Source organism: Lissotriton helveticus, chromosome 1_2, assembly GCF_964261635.1.
Source record: "Lissotriton helveticus chromosome 1_2, aLisHel1.1, whole genome shotgun sequence".
NCBI lineage: Eukaryota > Metazoa > Chordata > Amphibia > Caudata > Salamandridae > Lissotriton > Lissotriton helveticus.
The window spans coordinates 332,309,793-332,330,997 of NC_136058.1; the positions used below are offsets into that span (position 1 = coordinate 332,309,793).

General features: G+C 48.6%; 1 protein-coding gene across 2 annotated transcripts in view; it reads right to left on the bottom strand.

Annotated features, from left to right (window-relative positions):
- LOC144803331 (uncharacterized) overlaps positions 1-21,205 on the bottom strand; it is a 293,440-nt gene that overhangs the window by 122,678 nt on the left and 149,557 nt on the right. For both annotated transcript variants that reach the window (XM_078671859.1, XM_078671860.1), the window contains exon 5: positions 6,145-6,240. In XM_078671859.1, coding sequence (XP_078527985.1) covers positions 6,145-6,240 — 96 coding nt within the window. The remainder of the gene's footprint in view (positions 1-6,144; positions 6,241-21,205) is intronic.

Genomic DNA, 21,205 nt, shown 5'->3' on the forward strand with positions numbered 1-21,205 from the left:
CTCCCAAACGAGAGGTCGTATTTTCTTGGTATGTCCCCCTCCATCCGGAGCGGTATTTCATATAACTTATGGGGTACACTAACCTTGGTGTCGGCAGTTTCAACCTGAATGCATTCATTCAAGTCCACTGTATCCAGATGATCCTTCAGGATCTTGCGAGCTATGGTGACTTCTGCTGCGCTGTCTTGCATTGTTTGAGCCCACTCCCCGTTCTTGAGTTGTGTCCTCAAGATCCTCGGCATTTCTGATTTTTGGACTTGCTACCTTCTTTTTGGTGATTTGAGTTTTCTTATTTTTCGGAACGTGTTGATCGTCTTTGGACTTTACGCGTTCTTCTTTGTGTTCTGACTGTCCTCTTCTTTCGGATTTCTGCGAGGAAGTCTGAAAGGTACGAGAGGAACGTGTATCAGTATCTTGATATCGATCAGGTCTTCTCAAATTATCCCTATTCCTGAGGTTATACCTCTTTTCAGAGGGCTCCTTTTGAGGAGACCTACCTCGGGACTGAGAACGCTTCTCTTTAGGAAGTGTCTGTTTAGTGTTTTCCCACTTCTTTTTAGGAGTAGTGAGATTATTTTTAATAAAGACTTTTTCAGGATTTTCAGTCAGTTCCGGTTTTACTGGTTTACCACCCAAACTGTCTCTGCCTAATTCTTCATAGGATTTTTCAATGATTCTTGCAAGTTCATACGGTTGCTCAGTAATATCAAGTTCTTTTAGTTTTTGGCGGATTGCCGCGGATGCTGCTTCACCTTTAATGTTAGCTAATAATATAGCCGAGAGCTGTTTGAAATCTTTTAGTAATTTCATACCAAGATTTAAGACAGGTTCTGTTCCGTATTCATTTTGAATCTGTTTCAGGACGTCTGGTATCACCGCCATAGACGGAACACCATGTGTTTTTGTGTAGATTGCAGCAAAGACTGTACCCCAAGTGTCACAGTCCTCCAGGTGTGGTGCGATCCCCATTAGTAAACAGATTGTTAGAATCCTGTGTTTCCCATGAGGTGTACTATCTATTTGAGTAGTTTTTTGAGCTAACCAGAATGGAATTTGTTCAGTTTTTGCTGGTAATTTACCAATGACTGATTGTATAGTCTGTGGTGTAATTTTGTTTGTGTTCCGCTGGTGAGGGGTGTGCTGTGGAATCCTTATAGCAGGTTGGACTGTTAAACTCCGCATGACATATTGAACCAATTGTCTATGTATTTTTATTAACTGTTTTAGCTGAACTAATAGTTCTGGACCTGTCATTCTCAGGGCCGGACTGGCCGTAGCGGGCACCAGGCAATACCCCGGTGGGCCGCACGGGTGGGGGCTCGTTTTGGGCACCTGGGGGGCATTTTTTTTACAGGGCCGTTTTTGCAGCATAGATGCAAAATCAGCCCTGTAACAAAATCGCCCGAAAACCGGCCCTGGCAAAGAGCTCGGCGGCACCCACAACCCCCGGGGGTGGGGGGTACGGCTGAGCACTTTGCCAGGGCCTGTTTTGGTTCCCAGTCCGGCCCTGGTCATTCTTTCAATGTCAGAATGTGTATAGCTGGCTAGTACCGGCCATGTTGCTCCTGGTCTACCTAGTGGACCGAGCCTGGTAATGTGATTTTGATATTGTAGGGCGCCTTTAAACCAAAGCTGATGCTCTTGGTAAGTTAGTGGAATTTCAATGTCCTCAAAAGGAGTGTATTCCACTGGAGGTTCCTCTACTTTGTAGTAGTGGAACTCATGTGTTACTGGATCTGCTGTGGGAAACAGAATCCATGAATAGAATACCTCAGTCTGCCGATATTCATGTGCCTCTATAACAGATATTACCTTACCACCTCTCGATGATACGCCATTTGTTATAAGCTTTAAGGTGATTGTTTTTCTTAAATTTACCGGGATGATTATAGCATCCGGGTCGGCTTCATTAAAGCCTGTAGTATCTAAACCCGGTCGGTCTGCTGTTGCAGCTCCACCGGTTGTGTTGTTTCTTGTAGGTCCACTGTTCTCGGTGTCGCTATCTGACATTTTGTTTAATGAAAGTTTGCAGAGCAAGTTTCAAGGAAACAAAGATAAGGTGCACAATATTTTTGGAACACTGTATCCTTCAACATTGAAGAAACCAAAACTAATACATAGGATTCTCGTCCTACTCAGTCATGGCGGATATTTTATCCTTTCACCCACCCAGACGTCTATTGGAGTATTTTAAGGGAAAAGGGGGTCTCTTTGAAAAGCACGACTGAGTTACTCTAGTATCTAGCATTAAATTAGTGCCTTAGCAAACGTTGGGCGCCATGTAGTGTAGTTCCTATATTCCCAATAGGCTCTGCGCATTGGAATAATATATACTATAGAATTGACGTAGGACTTAGGTTGACTAGGTCTCTATCGAATATATTAAACTTAATTGTGAGTGTCAGCTAGCTCAGAGGGCACTAGAAACTTTCTCGAATTCACAATAAGGGATTAGTCTCGGACAACCGCATAAACATGACAACTTTGCTTCCCCAAGATAGAACGTATCTCTAGAGTCGTGGAAACAATAGATAGATATTTCACTCAGTCAATCGTGCATGCTTCGTTTCACCAGAGGTGCAGAGAAATAGAGAGACGGGCATTTTCAATAAAAGGATTTATTGAACAGTCTTCTTTCTCATGCAGAGGAAATGAACTGCTACAATCGTAATACTGGCTGTAAAGTATAATGCGTACAGCAAGAAGAGTAGTATAAAATAATACTGTAAAAGCATGGTATGGTTTCTAAGCCATAGAATACATACATAAATAATAAATACTAAAAGTACTCAACTGGTGCTTCTAAAATACGCCTACCCCAATGTACCTAAACTAAGTCTAGTACGAGGGAAGAAGTAAGTGAGGTGTAGCATAGGTTAAGTGTTCTTTTGCCAAGAATCTATCCAAGATTTCTCAATTATCAGCTCCGTACCTTGGTTTAGAATGGAGGAGGTCTGGTATCTCTTGGTCTCAGGACTCGATTTCCCAACACCCCGCAAGGGGAGCTCAGAAACACTGGAGCTGGATTTCTCGGCATGAGAAAAGACAACGTCTTTCTCAGTGTGTCTGCTGGAGGGTCGGCTTCCTTCGGCACTTGTTGCAGCGAGCGAGCTGTGTCGGACAAGTAGATAGTCGAACTGCTCCAAACCACCGTGTGTTTGCTAGGGCAAGTGTGGGCATATTTATACCTTGATGGTGCCGAGTTTGACGTAAGGTTGGACATAATAACGTCATCAAAGACTCGCAGTTCGTTGAAAACTCCATTAGTTCTTGGACAAATTAATATTCAAGCAAGGGGAAGTCCCTGACTGCTGAAGGCGAGTTTTTCCAAGAAATCGTTGTGGATTTTTGGAACTAGTGGAAGTAGCCATGCTGTATTTGGACTGCATAGGCTAAGTCTAAATATGGTTATGATTTCTATGCCTATATAAGGATAAGGTGCTTTATACCTATATAAGGGCATGAATCGGGAAAATTACACTAGGGTCCTAAAATGCTATACAACAGTACCACTGCGTGGGGAATCACCATTGCCTCTACCTTTGGCATTGTTGCCCCTGTAGGAGCCTTTGTAGTAACCTCTTGGAGAAGAGTGTTGGCTTTGACTACGTTGGTAGGAGATGGAGGCATCAAAGAGGTCAGCTAGCTCAGAGGTATGAACAACCATAATAGATGGAGCTGCGATAAAAGCCACGAGGAGTAGGTGTTTGAAGGGCCCCTATTGATTTTGCATCTCAGTATGTTTTTTTAATCTTTTCGAGGGCCAGATCAACATGGGAACCGAAAAGATGTTCCTTATCAAAATGTACACCCTCAAATGCAAAGCCATGCTTGTCGTCACAGCAAAATGTCTGTATTGATGCCTCTAGCTGCGATATCGGCAGAGTCCAGGGCACAGTGTATGGAGTGGATTGAGATTTGTGTGACCTCTGAGACAAGTTCCTGTCCTCTCTTTTTGTGCTTCTCGGGGAGATATTGAAGTAGCTCCTCCATTTCATCCCAGTGGACACGATCACATCGAGCCAGCAATCCAATTGAGTTGGCAATGCGCCAATGATTGGCAGATTATGCCACAAACCTTTTTCCTCTCTATCAGGTGGTGGGGCATCTCCTGTAGCCTGTGAATTTGCACGTTTGTGTGCCTTGGTAATGACCAACGAGTCTGGTGGTATTTGTATGGGATCTGAGGGAGAGGCCGTTTCTTTTTTATCTACCGTAGGTTTTATAACCCTAGCTCTAACAGGGCCCTTAAAAATATCCTCAGTGTGGCGTAACATGCCTTTTATCATGGGTAAATACTGAGCGTCTCTATGGGTAGATGAAAATGTTTCAAAAAGGAAATACTATTCTAGAGGCACCTTATGTAGCTGTACCTCATGAAAAGCAGCATTCCTGCCTATTAACTCCTGGTACTCTGTGGAATCGTTAGGAGGAGAGCATTGACTGGAATATAAATCAGAGTTTGTGTCCCCTGGAGGGTCAACATAGGCGTTCCATGGGTCAGAACAATATGTGCCGTCTCCTGCACTGTACCCACCTGTGGTATCTTGTTGCTACTCCTGAGATGTTATTTCTAGGAGATCTTCAACAGACTGTGGTGGAGAAGGGGAGTCTTGTGGAGGTGGTGGTGGAGGAGGTGGTGGCAAAGGGCTAGTGGATTTGTCTGAATTCTTCCTTTGTTTGAGCGGTATAGATGTATTAAGAGATTGCTGGGAAGACAACTGTTCCTTTCAGTGGTGAAGGAATTGGCGCAGCAGGCTTAATAAGGATACCATGTGTGAGGTTGGATGTGGATATGATTCTGACGAGCATCCAGTTTCTCTTGCAGTTTATGGAGGATGGGCTCCACGGGCTTTCCAGAATCTGGTTGAGTGGACTTTTGAGTCTTTCAGAAACAAGCCGTGTTTCTGTTTCGGTACCGAAGTGCCACTCGGAGTCAAAGTGGCAGATATGGTCGATTGGGTTTGCAGCGATAGTCGGCTTGGCACAGCGTAGCTGGATGTTGAAGGCTTCAGCTGGTGTTTTGGTGCCAAGCCGGAGGGCGCGTGGGGGTCAGTGTCAACCATGGCCAGAAGGTAGTGGTGGACCGAGGGTCTCTTGATCAGTAGGGACTGTGTATCTTTCTGAGTGTTCTACTCAGTGTTGAGGGTAAGATACCATACTCACAGGTGGTTGAACCAGCATAACAACCTGGATCTCTAAATCGACCTTGAGGTCGGAGCCGGAACTGCACTCAACTAGGAACTCCTGTCCCTAGGCAACAGATGTTCAGGACGTTCTTCATCTTCTGCTTCGATGCTTTCATGTCCAAAGATATCGGGAGTGTCCTTGATGTTGCTCCACTGCATTGCGAACTGATGTGCGCAATGAACTTGTAGTGTCTTCTTGAAATAGAATGAACTAAAGGCCTTCCAATCTTCCTCTCTGTTTTATGGTGACAAATGCACATTACAGACCTGATGTTGATCGTTCTGAGAATATTTCATGTGGCAGCAAGGGCAGTTACGGAAGGGGGTCCGTTCCATCACCAGCAATGCATTCTTTGGAAAACCTGAAGAAGGCTGTAATAAAGGCCCTGAAAGGCAAGACCATATAGGGGCCGTGGTCCAAGCGTGTCAACTCAATGAGCGATATATTTTTCTATACCTAGGATACGCAGAATAGAATAGCGAGATCAAAAACAATACAGACGAGGGTGAAAGTGGAGCATGAACCAAAAAGAGCACCGTAACTTTCTCGACCCAGAGCACAGGCACACACGTCCGAACCGAGACAGCAGAAAGAAAACAATATAACAATGGAGTCGATGCCCATGTGCATCATCAGCAATAGAAGGAGTCACTATAGCTCATGACTTGGAAGACTTTGTGGAACAACTTGCACAAATCCAGACCCAACACTAAATGGCAGGAGTATGCAAAACATGTGTTACTAAGCCCCACATGCCTCGAACATTAATTTTCCTTCATTGAAATTTATCTAAAATCTTCCCAAAATCTGCTATAATAATTGCTGTAAAAATGCTCCCTTAAATCATCTTCAAAAGTTCCTATGGTTATGTACAATGAAGCATTATTTCTCAAATTCACAAAACGTGTTATATTGTCCACTATCTTGGATCTAACCACATGTTCTCATGCTCACCTGATATCCCTATCTCAGGTTGTGTTGTCTCCTGATCACCTGATTCCTCCTCTGTACTTGTGCTCAGTGAAAACACTGCTGTTATACGTGGAACCCCTGAAAAGAAGAGACGGACCACATATAATTGCGTTATAGCATGACAGATTAAACACAGAATTGAGAAATCCTTGTAGTATAACTAAAAAGCAACTATCTGAAAGAAGACCTGATACCATGAGCTATAAACAGAAAATACATGCGAATGACGTCACATTGGGCAGAACAGAAACAATCAATAACTCTCTGGGCACAACTGTATAAACGACATCTACATCACAGGCAGCCAAGGAGGAAACAACATCAGAGAGGTATCAGTTTCTTAGGAGTCTATTTGCAAAACCAATTAACAGAAACTATTCAACTAAACTTATTTTGTCATAAATGAAGGAAGACTATATTTCTCTTTGGTAATCTATGAAGACCTTTGTCAGAGACAAGTCATTGGTTATGTGACATTTAGGCCAGGGGAGAAAGGGAAACATGAACTGTGTGGAAAACATTAGGAGAACCTCAACATCTGAACATCTGAACATGGTGAGTCCAATTAAAGAGGACTCACTTGCTGTTATTATTGCCAGTTTCGAATGATGTGGAAAAGCATGCGGCTTTTATCTTCCAATATTTTTATACAAGTAAAGCACAAAATCTCAGACTCTTTAAAAAATGACTAAAGAAATTAAAGGGTTAAAAGATGATCTGCTTGTACAACAATCACAGCAGTAAAACTGTTTACCTCACACTTCAGAAGACCTGAATTCTCTCTGAGCCCGAGTTGCAATCACGCACTGTCCAACACATGGGTAGACCTGAACGCTCTCTGAGCCTAAGGTGCAATCACACACTGTCCAACACATGGGTAGACCTGAACCCTCTCTGAGCCTGAGATGCAATCACACACTGTCCAACACAAGGGTAGACCTGAACCCTCTCTGAGGCTGAGATGCAATCACACACTGTCCAACACAAGGGTAGACCTGAGCCCTCTCTGAGCCTGAGGTGCAATCACACACAGTCTAACATAAAGGTAGACCTGAACCCTCTCTGAGCCTGAGATGCAATCACACACTGTCCAACACATGGGTAGACCCAAACCCTCTCTGAGCCTGAGATGCAATCACACACTGTCCAACAAAGGGTAGACCTGAACCCTCTCTGAGCCTAAGGTGCAATGACACAGTCCAACGACCGGAAAGACATGATCCCTCTCCGAGCCCGAGATTCGATAACACACTGTCCAACACAAGGGTAGACCTGAACCCTCTCTGAGCCTGAGATGCAATCACACACTGTCCAGCACATGGTATACCTGATCCCTCTCTGAGCCTGAGATGCAATCACACAAAGTCCAACACCAGGGTAGACCTGAACCCTCTCTGAGCCTGAGGTGCAATCACACACTGTCCAACACATGGGTAGACCTGAACCCTCTCTGAGCCTGAGATGCAATCACACACTGTCCAGCACAATGGTATACCTGATCCCTCTCTGAGCCTGGGATGCAATCACACAAAGTCCAACACCAGGGTACACCTGAACCCTCTCTGAGCCTGAGATGCAATCACACACTGTCCAACACAAGGGTAGACCTGAACCCTCTCTGACCCTGAGATGAAATAACACACTGTCCAACACAAGGGTAGACCTGAACCCTCTCTGAGTCTAAGGTGCAATCACACACTGTCCAACACACGGGCACACCTGATCCCTCTCCGAGCCTGAGATGCAATCACACACTGTCCAAAACAATGGTAGACCTGAACCCTCTATGAGCCTGAGATGCAATAACACACTGTCCAATACAAGGGTAGACTTGAACCCTCTCTGAGCCTGAGATGCAATCACAAACTGCTTAACACATGGGTAAACCTGACCCTCTCTGAGCCTGAGATGCAATCACACACAGTCCAACACAAGGGTAGACCTGAACCCTCTCTGAGCCTGAGATGCAATAACACACTGTCCAGCACAAGGGTAGACCTGAACCCTCTCTGAGCCTGAGATGCAATAACACACTGTCCAACACAAGGGTAGACCTGAACCCTCTCTGAGCCTGAGAAGCAATCACACACTGTCCAACACAAGGGTAGACCAGAGCCCTCACTGACCCTGAGGTGCAATCATACACTGTCCAAAACAAGGTAGACCTGAACCCTCTCTGAGCCTGAGATGCAATCACACACAGTCCAACACACGGGTAGACCTGAACCCTCTCTGACCCTGAGGTGCAATCACACACTGTCCAACGCAAGGGTAGACCTGAATCCTCTATGAGCCTGAGATGCAATAACACACTGTCTAACACATGGGTAGACCTGAACCCTCTCTGAGCCTAATGTGCAATGACACAGTCCAACACAAGGGCAGACCTGAACCCTATTTGAGCCTGAGGTGGTGCAATCACACACTGTCCAACACATGGGTAGAACTGAACCTTCTGACACAGTCCAACACACAGGCAGACCTGATCCCTCTCCGAGCCTGAGAAGCAATCACACAAGTTCCAACCCAAGGGTAGACATGATCCCTCTCTGAGCTTGAGATGCAATAACACACTGTCCAACACAAGGGTAGACCTGAACCCTCTGTGAGTCTAAGGTGCAATCATACACTGTCCAACACAAGGGTACACCTGAACCTTCTCTGAGCCTAAGGTGCAATGACACAGTCCAACACACAGACAGACCTGATCCCTCTCCGAGCCTGAGAAGCAATCACACACGTTCCAACCCAAGGGTAAACCTGATCCCTCTCTGAGCCTGAGATGCAATAACATACTGCCCAACACAAGAGTAGACCTGAACCCTCTGTAAGTCTAAGGTGCAATGACACAGTCCAACACAAGGGTAGACCTGAACCCTCTCTGAGCCTAAGGTGCAATGACACAGTCCAAAACAAGGGTTACACCTGAAACCACTCTGAGCCTGAGATGCAATCACACACTGTGCAACACAAGGGTAGACCTGAACCCTCTCTGAGCCTAAGGTGCAATCACACGCTGTCCAACACAAGGGAAGACCTGAACCCTCTCTGACCCTGAGGTGCAATCACACACTGTCCAACACAAGGGTAGACCTGAACCCTCTCTGAGCCTGAGGTGCAATCACACACTGCCCAACACATGGGTAGACCTGAATCTTCTCTGAGCCATAGGTGCAATCACACACAGTCCAACACAAGTGTAGACCTGAACCCTCTCTGAGCCTGAGGTGCAATCACAAACTGTCCAACACATGGGTAGACCTGATCCCTCTCTGAGCCTGAGGTGCAATCACACACAGTCCAACACAAGTGTAGACCTGAATCCTCTCTGAGCCTGAGATGCAATCAAACACTGTCCAACACAAGGGTAGACCTGCACCCTCTCTGCGCCTAAGGTGCAATCACACACTGTCCAAAACAAAGGTAGACCCGTACCCTCTCTGAGCCTGAGATGCAATCACACACTGTCCAACACAAGGGCAGACCTGATCCCTCTCCGAGCCTCAGAAGCAATCACACAATGTCCAACACAATGGTAGACCTGAACGCTCTCTGAGCCTGAGATGCAATGACACAGTGCAAAACACGGGTAGACCTGATCCCTCTCCGAGCCTGAGATGCAATCACAAACTGCCCAACACATGGCTAGACCTGAACCCTCTCTGAGCCTGAGGTGCAATCACACACTGTCCAACACATGGGTAGACCCGAACCCTCTCTGAACCTGAGATGCAATCACACACTGTCCAACACAAAGGTAGATCTGAACCCTCTCTGAGCCTAAGGTGCAATCACACACTGTCCAGCACACACATAGACCTGAACCCTCTCTGAGCCTAAGATGCAATCAAACACTGTCCAACGCAAGGGTAGACCTGATCCCTCTCTGAGCCTGAGATGCAATCATACACTGCCCAACACATGGGTAGACCTGAACCCTCTCTGAACCTAAGGTGCAATGACACAGTCCAACACACTGGTAGACCTGAACCCTCTGAGCCTAAGGTGCAATGACACTGTCCAACACAAGGGTAGACCCGAACCCTCTCTGACCCCGAGGTTCAATCACACACTGTCCAACACATGCGTAGACCTGAACCCTCTCCGAGCCTGAGATGCAATCACACACTGTCCAACACATGGGTAGACCTGAACCCTCTCTGAGCCTAAGGTACAATCACACACTGTCCAACACAAGGGTAGACCTAAACCCTCTCTGACCCTGAGGTGCAATGACACAGGCCAACACATGGGTAGACCTGAACCTTCTCTGAGCCTAAGGTGCAATGACACACTGTCCAAAACAATGGTAGACCTGAACCTTCTCTTACCCTGAGGTGCAATCACACACTATCCAACGCGAGGGTAGACCTGAACCCTCTCTGACCCTGAGGTACAATCACACACGGTCCAACAGAAGGGTAGACCTGAACCCTATCTGAGCCCGAGATGAGACTACACACTGTCCAACACAAGGGCAGACCTGAACCCTCTCTGAGCCTGAGATGCAATCACACACAGTCCAACACACGGGCAGACCTGAACCCTCTCTGACCCTGAGGTGCAATCACACACTGTCCAGCACAAGGGTAGACCTGAATCCTCTATGAGCCTGAGATGCAATAACACACTGTCTAACACATGGGTAGACCTGAACCCTATTTGAGCCTGAGGTGGTGCAATCACACACTGTCCAACACATGGGTAGAACTGAACCTTCTGACACAGTCCAACACACAGGCAGACCTGATCCCTCTTCGAGCCTGAGAAGCAATCACACACGTACCAACGCAAGGGTAAACCTGATCCCTCTCTGAGCCTGAGAAGCAATCACACACTGTCCAACACATGAGTAGACCTGAACCCTCCCTGAGCCTAAGTTGCAATGACACATTGTCCAAAACAAGGGTAGACTTGAACCCTCTCTGAGCCTGAGATGCATCACAAACTGTCCAACACAAGGGTAGACCTGATACCTCTCTGAGCCTGAGATGCAATCACACACTGTCCAACACAAGGGTAGACCTGAATCCTCTCTGAGCCTGAGATGGAATCACACACTGTCCAACACAAGGGTAGACCTGAATCCTCTCTGAGCCTGAGATGCAATCACACACTGTCCAACACAAGGGTAGACCTGTACCCTCTCTGCGCCTAAGGTGCAATCATACACTGTCCAAAACAAAGGTAGACCCAAACCCTCTCTGAGCCTGAGATGCAATCACACACTGCCCAACACATGGCTAGACCTGAACCCTCTTTGACCCTGAAGTGCAATGACACAGTCCAACACATGGGTAGACCTGAACCCTCTCTGAGCCTGATGTGCAATGACACAGACCAACACAAGGGTAGACCTGAACCCTCTCTGAGCCAAAGGTGCAATCACAACCTGTCCAACACAGGGGCAGACCTGAACCCTCTCTGAGCCTGAGGTGCAATCACAAACTTTCCAACAGAAGGGTAGAGCTGATCCCTCTCTGACCATGAGATGCAATCACACACTGTCCAACACAAGGGTAGACCTGAATCCTCTCTGAGCCTGAGATGCAATCACACACTGTGCAACACAAGGGTAGACCAGAACCCTCTCTGAGCCTAAGGTGCAATGACTCAGTCCAACACATGGGTAGACCTGAACCCTCTCTGAGCCTTAGGTGCAATGACAGAGTCTAACATTTGGGCAGACCTGATCCCTCTCTGAGCCTGAGGTGCAATCACACACAGTCCAACACAAGGGTAGACCTGAATCCTCTCTGAACCTGAGATGGAATCACACAGTGTCCAACACAAGTGTAGACCTGAATCCCCTCTGAGCCTGAGATGCAATCACACACTGTCCAACACAAGGGTAGACCTGCACCCTCTCTGCGCCTAAAGTGCAATCACACACTGTCCAAAACAAAGGTAGACCCGAACCCTCTCTGAGCCTGAGATGCAATCACACACTGTCCAACACAAGGGCAGACCTGATCCCTCTCCGAGCCTCAGAAGCAATCACACAATGTCCAACACAATGGTAGACCTGAACGCTCTCTGAGCCTGAGATGCAATGACACAGTACAAAACACGGGTAGACCTGATCCCTCTCCGAGCCTGAGAGGCAATCACAAACTGCCCAACACATGGCTAGACCTGAACCCTCTCTGAGCCTGAGGTGCAATCACACACTGTCCAACACATGGGTAGACCCGAACCCTCTCTGAACCTGAGATGCAATCACACACCGTCTAACACAAAGGTAGATCTGAACCCTCTCTGAGCCTAAGGTGCAATCAGACACTGTCCAGCACACACGTAGACCTGAACCCTCTCTGAGCCTAAGATGCAATCAAACACTGTCCAACGCAAGGGTAGACCTGATCCCTCTCTGAGCCTGAGATGCAATCATACACTGCCCAACACATGGGTAGACCTGAACCCTCTCTGAACCTAAGGTGCAATGACACAGTCCAACACACTGGTAGACCTGAACCCTCTCTGAGCCTAAGGTGCAATGACACTGTCCAACACAAGGGTAGACCCGAACCCTCTCTGACTCCGAGGTTCAATCACACACTGTCCAACACATGGGTAGACCTGAACCCTCTCCGAGCCTAAGGTGTAATGACACATTGTCGAACACAAGGGTAGACCTGAACCCTCTCTGAGCCTGAGATGCAATCACACACTGTCCAACACATGGGTAGACCTGAACCCTCTCTGAGCCTAAGGTCCAATCACACACTGTCCAACACAAGGGTAGACCTGAACCCTCTCTGACCCTGAGGTGCAATGACACAGGCCAACACATGGGTAGACCTGAACCTTCTCTGAGCCTAAGGTGCAATGACACACTGTCCAAAACAATGGTAGACCTGAACCTTCTCTTACCCTGAGGTGCAATCACACACTATCCAACGCGAGGGTAGACCTGAACCATCTCTGACCCTGAGGTACAATCACACACGGTCCAACAGAAGGGTAGACCTGAACCCTATCTGAGCCCGAGATGAGACTACACACTGTCCAACACAAGGGCAGACCTGAACCCTCTCTGAGCCTGAGATGCAATCACACACAGTCCAACACACGGGCAGACCTGAACCCTCTCTGACCCTGAGGTGCAATCACACACTGTCCAACACAAGGGTAGACCTGAATCCTCTATGAGCCTGAGATGCAATAACACACTGTCCAATACAAGGGCAGACCTGAACCCTATTTGAGCCTGAGGTGGTGCAATCACACACTGTCCAACACATGGGTAGAACTGAACCTTCTGACACAGTCCAACACACAGGCAGACCTGATCCCTCTCCGAGCCTGAGAAGCAATCACACAAGTTCCAACCCAAGGGTAGACATGATCCCTCTCTGAGCCTGAGATGCAATAATACACTGTCCAACACAAGGGTAGACCTGAACCCTCTGTGAGTCTAAGGTGCAATCATACACTGTCCAACACAAGGGTACACCTGAACCTTCTCTGAGCCTAAGGTGCAATGACACAGTCCAACACACAGGCAGACCTGATCCCTCTCCGAACCTGAGAAGCAATCACACACGTTCCAACCCAAGGGTAAACCTGATCCCTCTCTGAGCCTGAGATGCAATAACACACTGTCCAACACAAGAGTAGACCTGAACCCTCTGTGAGTCTACGGTGCAATGACACAGTCCAACACAAGGGTAGACCTGAACCCTCTCTGAGCCTAAGGTGCAATCACACGCTGTCCAACACAAGGGTAGACCTGAACCCTCTCTGAGCCTAAGGTGCAATGACACAGTCCAACACAAGGGTTACACCTGAAACCACTCTGAGCGTGAGATGCAATCACACACTGTGCAACACAAGGGTAGACCTGAACCCTCTCTGAGCCTGAGGTGCAATCACACACTGTCCAACACAAGGGTAGACCTGAACCCTATTTGAGCCTGGGATGCAACCACACACTGTCCAACACAAGGGTAGACCTGATCCCTCTCTCTGAGCCTGAGGTGCAATCACACACTGTCCAACACAAGGCTAAACCTGAACCCTATTTGAGCCTGAGGTGGTGCAATCACACACTGTCCAACACATGGGTAGAACTGAACCTTCTGACACAGTCCAACACACAGGCAGACCTGATCCCTCTCCGAGCCTGAGAAGCAATCACACATGTTCCAACCCAAGGGTAGACCTGGTCCCTCTCTGAGCCTGAGATGCAATAACACACTGTCCAACAGAAGGGTAGACCTGAACCCTCTGTGAGTCTAAGGTGCAATGACACAGTCCAACACAAGGGTTATACCTGAAACCTCTCTGAGCCTGAGATGCAATCATACACTGTCCAACACAAGGGTACACCTGAATCTTCTCTGAGCCTAAGGTGCAATGACACAGTCCAACACACAGGCAGACCTGATCCCTCTCCGAGCCTGAGAAGCAATCACACACGTACCAACCCAAGGGTAAACCTGATCCCTCTCTGAGCCTGAGATGCAATAACACACTGTCCAACACAAGAGTAGACCTGAACCCTCTGTGAGTCTAAGGTGCAATGACACAGTCCAACACAAGGGTTATACCTGAAACCTCTCTGAGCCTGAGATGCAATCACACACTGTGCAACACAAGGGTAGACCTGAACCCTCTCTGAGCCTAAGGTGCAATGACACAGTCCAACACACGGGTAGACCTGAACCCTCTCTGAGCCTAAGGTGCAATGACACAGTCCAACACACGGGTAGACCAGATCCCTCTCTGAGCCTGAGAAGCAATCACACACTGTCCAACACATGAGTAGACCTGAACCCTCCCTGAGCCTAAGTTGCAATGACACATTGTCCAAAACAAGGGTAGACTTGAACCCTCTCTGAGCCTGAGATGCATCACAAACTGTCCAACACAAGGGTAGACCTGATACCTCTCTGAGCCTGAGATGCAATCACACACTGTCCAACACAAGGGTAGACCTGAATCCTCTCTGAGCCTGAGATGGAATCACACACTGTCCAACACAAGGGTAGACCTGAATCCTCTCTGAGCCTGAGATGCAATCACACACTGTCCAACACAAGGGTAGACCTGTACCCTCTCTGCGCCTAAGGTGCAATCATACACTGTCCAAAACAAAGGTAGACCCAAACCCTCTCTGAGCCTGAGATGCAATCATACACTGTCCCACAAAGGGTAGACCTGAACCCTCTCTGAGCCTAAGGTGCAATGACACAGTTCAACGACCGGAAAGACATGATCCCTCTCCGAGCCCGAGATTCAATAACACACTGTCCAACACAAGGGTAGACCTGAACCCTCTCTGAGCCTGAGGTACAACCACACACTGTCCAACACATGGGTAGACCTGAACCCTCTCTGAGCCTGAGATGCAATCACACACTGTCCAGCACAATGGTAGACCTGATCCCTCTCTGAGCCTGAGATGCAATCACACAAAGTCCAACACCAGGGTAGACCTGAACCCTCTCTGAGCCTGAGATGCAATCACAAACTGTTTAACACATGGGTAGGCCTGAACCCTCTCTGACCCTGAGGTGCAATCATACACTGCCTAACACAAGGGTAGACCTGAACCCTCTCTGACCCTGAGGTGCAATCACACACTGTCCAACACATGGGTAGACCTGAACCCTCTCTCACCCTGAGGTGCAATCACACACTGTCCAACACATGGGTAGACCTGAACCCTCTCTGAGCCTGAGATGCAATCACACACTGTCCAACACAAGGGTAGACCTGAACCCTCTCTGACCCTGAGATAAAATAACACACTGTCCAACACAAGGGTAGACCTGAACCCTCTCTGAGTCTAAGGTGCAATCACACACTGTCCAACACATGGGTAGACCTGAACCCTCCCTCACCCTGAGATGCAATCACAAACTGTTTAACACATGGGTAGACCTGAACCCTCTCTGACCCTGAGGTGCAATCACACACTGTCCAACACAAGGGTAGACCTGAATCCTCTCTGAACCGGAGATGGAATCACACAGTGTCCAACACAAGTGTAGACCTGAATCCTCTCTGAGCCTGAGATGCAATCACACACTATCCAACACAAGGGTAGACCTGCACCCTCTCTGCGCCTAAGTTGCAATCACACAATGTCCAAAACAAAGGTAGACCCGAACCCTCTCTGAGCCTGAGATGCAATCACACACTGTCCAACACAAGGGCAGACCTGATCCCTCTCCGAGTCTCAGAAGCAATCACACAATGTCCAACACAATGGTAGACCTGAACGCTCTCTGAGCCTGAGATGCAATGACACAGTGCAAAACACGGGTAGACCTGATCCCTCTCCGAGCCTGAGATGCAATCACAAACTGCCCAACACATGGCTAGACCTGAACCCTCTCTGAGCCTGAGGTGCAATCACACACTGTCCAACACATGGGTAGACCCGAACCCTCTCTGAACCTGAGATGCAATCACACACCGTCTAACACAAAGGTAGATCTGAACCCTCTCTGAGCCTAAGGTGCAATCACACACTGTCCAGCACACACGTAGACCTGAACCCTCTCTGAGCCTAAGATGCAATCAAACACTGTCCAATGCAAGGGTAGACCTGATCCCTCTCTGAGCCTGAGATGCAATCATACACTGCCCAACACATGGGTAGACCTTTACCCTCTCTGAACCTAAGGTGCAATGACACAGTCCAACACACTGGTAGACCTGAACCCTCTCTGAGCCTAAGGTGCAATGACACACTGTCCAACACATGGGTAGACCTGAACCCTCCCTCACCCTGAGATGCAATCACAAACTGTTTAACACATGGGTAGACCTGAACCCTCTCTGACCCTGAGGTGCAATCACACACTGTCCAACACAAGGGTAGACCTGAATCCTCTCTGAACCGGAGATGGAATCACACAGTGTCCAACACAAGTGTAGACCTGAATCCTCTCTGAGCCTGAGATGCAATCACACACTATCCAACACAAGGGTAGACCTGCACCCTCTCTGCGCCTAAGTTGCAATCACACAATGTCCAAAACAAAGGTAGACCCGAACCCTCTCTGAGCCTGAGATGCAATCACACACTGTCCAACACAAGGGCAGACCTGATCCCTCTCCGAGTCTCAGAAGCAATCACACAATGTCCAACACAATGGTAGACCTGAACGCTCTCTGAGCCTGAGATGCAATGACACAGTGCAAAACACGGGTAGACCTGATCCCTCTCCGAGCCTGAGATGCAATCACAAACTGCCCAACACATGGCTAGACCTGAACCCTCTCTGAGCCTGAGGTGCAATCACACACTGTCCAACACATGGGTAGACCCGAACCCTCTCTGAACCTGAGATGCAATCACACACCGTCTAACACAAAGGTAGATCTGAACCCTCTCTGAGCCTAAGGTGCAATCACACACTGTCCAGCACACACGTAGACCTGAACCCTCTCTGAGCCTAAGATGCAATCAAACACTGTCCAATGCAAGGGTAGACCTGATCCCTCTCTGAGCCTGAGATGCAATCATACACTGCCCAACACATGGGTAGACCTTTACCCTCTCTGAACCTAAGGTGCAATGACACAGTCCAACACACTGGTAGACCTGAACCCTCTCTGAGCCTAAGGTGCAATGACACTGTCCAACACAAAGGTAGACCCGAACCCTCTCTGACCCCGAGGTTCAATCACACACTGTCCAACACATGGGTAGACCTGAACCCTCTCCGAGCCTAAGGTGTAATGACACATTGTCGAACACAAGGGTAGACCTGAACCCTCTCTGAGCCTGAGATGCAATCACACACTGTCCAACACAAGGGTAGACCTGAACCCTCTCTGACCCTGAGGTGCAATGACACAGGCCAACACATGGGTAGACCTGAACCTTCTCTGAGCCTAAGGTGCAATGACACACTGTCCAAAACAATGGTAGACCTGAACCTTCTCTTACCCTGAGGTGCAATCACACACTATCGAACGCGAGGGTAGACCTGAACCCTCTCTGACCCTGAGGTACAATCACACACGGTCCAACAGAAGGGTAGACCTGAACCCTATCTGAGCCCGAGATGAGACTACACACTGTCCAATACAAGGGCAGACCTGATCCCTCTCTGAGTCTGAGGTACAATCACACACTGTCCAACACAAGGGCAGACCTGAACCCTCTCTGAGCCTGAGGTGGTGCAATCACAAACTGTCCAACACAAGGGTAGACCTGATCCCTCTTTGAGCCTGGGATGCAACCACACACTGTCCAACACAAGGGTAGACCTGAACCCTCTCTGAGCCTAAGGTGCAATAACACACTGTCCAACACAAAGGTAGACCTGAACCCTCTCTGAGCCTAAGGTGCAATCACACACTGTCCAACACACGGGTAGACCTGGACCCTCTCTGAGCCTAAGATGCAATCACACACTGTCCAAACACATGGGTAGACCTAAACCCTCTCTGAGCCTGAGATGCAATCATACACTGCCCAACACATGGGTAGACCTGAATCTTCTCTGAGCCATAGGTGCAATGACACAGTCTGTAGGAGAGTAGGGTCTGCTATCCTATGGTCACCCCAAATTTTTGCTTTTTGCTTCACTGGTTTTCGACTACTGAGGCTGTGGGCCTGCTAATCAGACCCCCAGCCTGCTGTTCTCTCTCTAAATTATAATATATGTGCTATAGGTACATACCACAATTGGAAATTGACTCCTTGTCAGCCCCTGTACCATGCACTATAGGTGCTCAGGGCATAGGTGCCACCAAGGCCTACCAGGGGCTGCAGCATATCTTTTGCCACCCCTGGCTGGTTCTTAAATTGACACAACTGGCTGATCACTCAGCTGGGGCAAGTTGGTGTAATCACCTCTTGCTTAGGTATAGTATACCTATATCTAAACCTATATCTGGACACATATAAACCTGTGAGCCACTCCTATGGAAGGCCTCATCAATCCTGGAGGCAGAGTGCGTGGTTTAATGTGAGATGGAGCTCTAGCATGAGCTGAGCCTGTCTGCAGCTGTCGGGAACAACTCCCTAAGCTGTTCCGGGATAATGCCATATCATATACTATTAAGTGCACTACAATGCTCGCGGTTATATAGCAACTTTGGTTTGGCTTTATCAAAACATGTCGTGTAAGGTGTCATGCGATTTGGAATACTATCCCCTCGCCAGTTCTGGCGACGGGGATAACATTCCACCCCTCTAGAGGGAGAAGACATGTTACTTTACTGAAATGCGGTTAATTTCTAAAAGGGCCTCAGATCCACAAAATGGATGCTTCTGCCACAGACACGAGTCTGACCCCCTGCAGCTGACCGAAACTCAGCCAAGGGGGCCTGGAGAAAGGGTTTCCTGTCGCAGGGAGGTGTCACACCACCCCAGACAGGAGATAGTGGATTGTAGCAGGGAGGTTTGAAAGAAACCAGACACTGCATGGGGAGCACAAGGCTGCCCCTTGCATAATCCGGTCAAACCGGTCCTGGGGCACACCAGCCCCAGTCCCAGGGCAGCCTGGATCAAAGGAAAGGGGTGTACCCACCCCCTTCCTGGGTCCCACCCATAGGAGGGGACCTAGCAGGTAATCCAGCCCCCTAGATTGGTATAAGAATGGGAGCAGTGCCAATGCACTTGAGATTATCCTGATGAAACATAAGAAACAAAACTCTTGACCCTTCGACATCCTACTCAACGTAGAAGACTGAAGAATCTCCCTTGTGGTCAAGGAGTGACCACCCTGTGCAAACAGGCACCATCCAGCATATCGACGTCTGCTTTGTTGCAGTTCCCGCCGGAACTCGAGCGACAGAGATCGACGAGATCAAGCTTGCCTGCCTTATAACGGCCCGATCCACAGTCCCTGCAGAGCTGAGACCCGTGGAGGCGACCGGAAGCGTGGGGCACGCCATCTTGGAAAGACCACGAGACGCTGACCGTGCAGCCCACGAGTGACCCTCGAAGCTGTACACCGGGGTTTGAGAAGCCCCAACCCTGAGCCAGTCTTGCACCGAAGTTCAGCCCTCCACACTCGACGAGTGCTGCGTGGGGCCCTTCTGCTTCTTTTGGCTCAACGCGTTGGCCCGGTCACTTGCCAGCTGGCTTGTGGCCCCTGTGCCGGCGAAAACCGAAATACGACTTGTGATTTTGGTTGCTCCAGATTTACACCAGCTCCCCTGAAAAGGAGCACCCACTCTGACCCTCCTGGTCCGAGTGAGAAGCAATCTTCCAGTTCCGCGTGGATTGCTTTTGCCAAGTGTTGTTTGCTCCAATCTTGAAGCCGACAGCGCCGACGGCGAGAGCCTTCGTGGGACAGATCGTGACCCGCTCCTGGACGTCGTAGATGCCCCAGAGCCCACGTGACAGCGGAGAGAAGCTCCTCGACAACCACCTGATTGCGCCCGACATTGCCTGGTTCCGTCCTGGTTCCACCCTGGTCACTGCTGAGTGACCCAGACTCTGTCCCCTCTGCTTTCAGGTACTTTTCTATCCGGATCCACCCTTGGATCCCACCGGACACTTCTCTTTCCCATCGCCTGCAGCATCTTCAGCTTCAAGCACCCAGAACCTGCGTGACGAAACCCGACGCCACTTCGACCCTATGCACCCGCTTCCTGCCAGTGTTCCCACACTGGTACACACCTCTAGGGTCTGTGACTAAAGTTTTGTCCTTCTAGGTTCAGCGGACGTATCCTTAAACACTGCTTGTGTAACTTTTACGCACCATTGACTTGCATTGGTGCATGCGTGTGCTTTAAGCACTGCACCCAAATCCCGCGGGCTTTTCCCGACTTCAGCATTGCTTGTCCCGACTGCTCCCAGCGATTCCCTAGGCCCTAGGCCTAACCACTGTTCGATTGGTATCTCTTATACCACTTTTTTTAGTATATGGTCTGAGTGGCCCCTCGCCCTCATCCATAATTGTGCAACTTTGTATGTTATACTGTGCTTTTGATTTAACGCTTGTGCCCCTTTGTTCATAAAGAATACTGGGGATTATTTTAAGTAATAAATACATATATTTTATAATATATACTTGTGTGGTGTCCTTTCATTTGATATTACAGGACTGTGATTGGTAAAACAGCT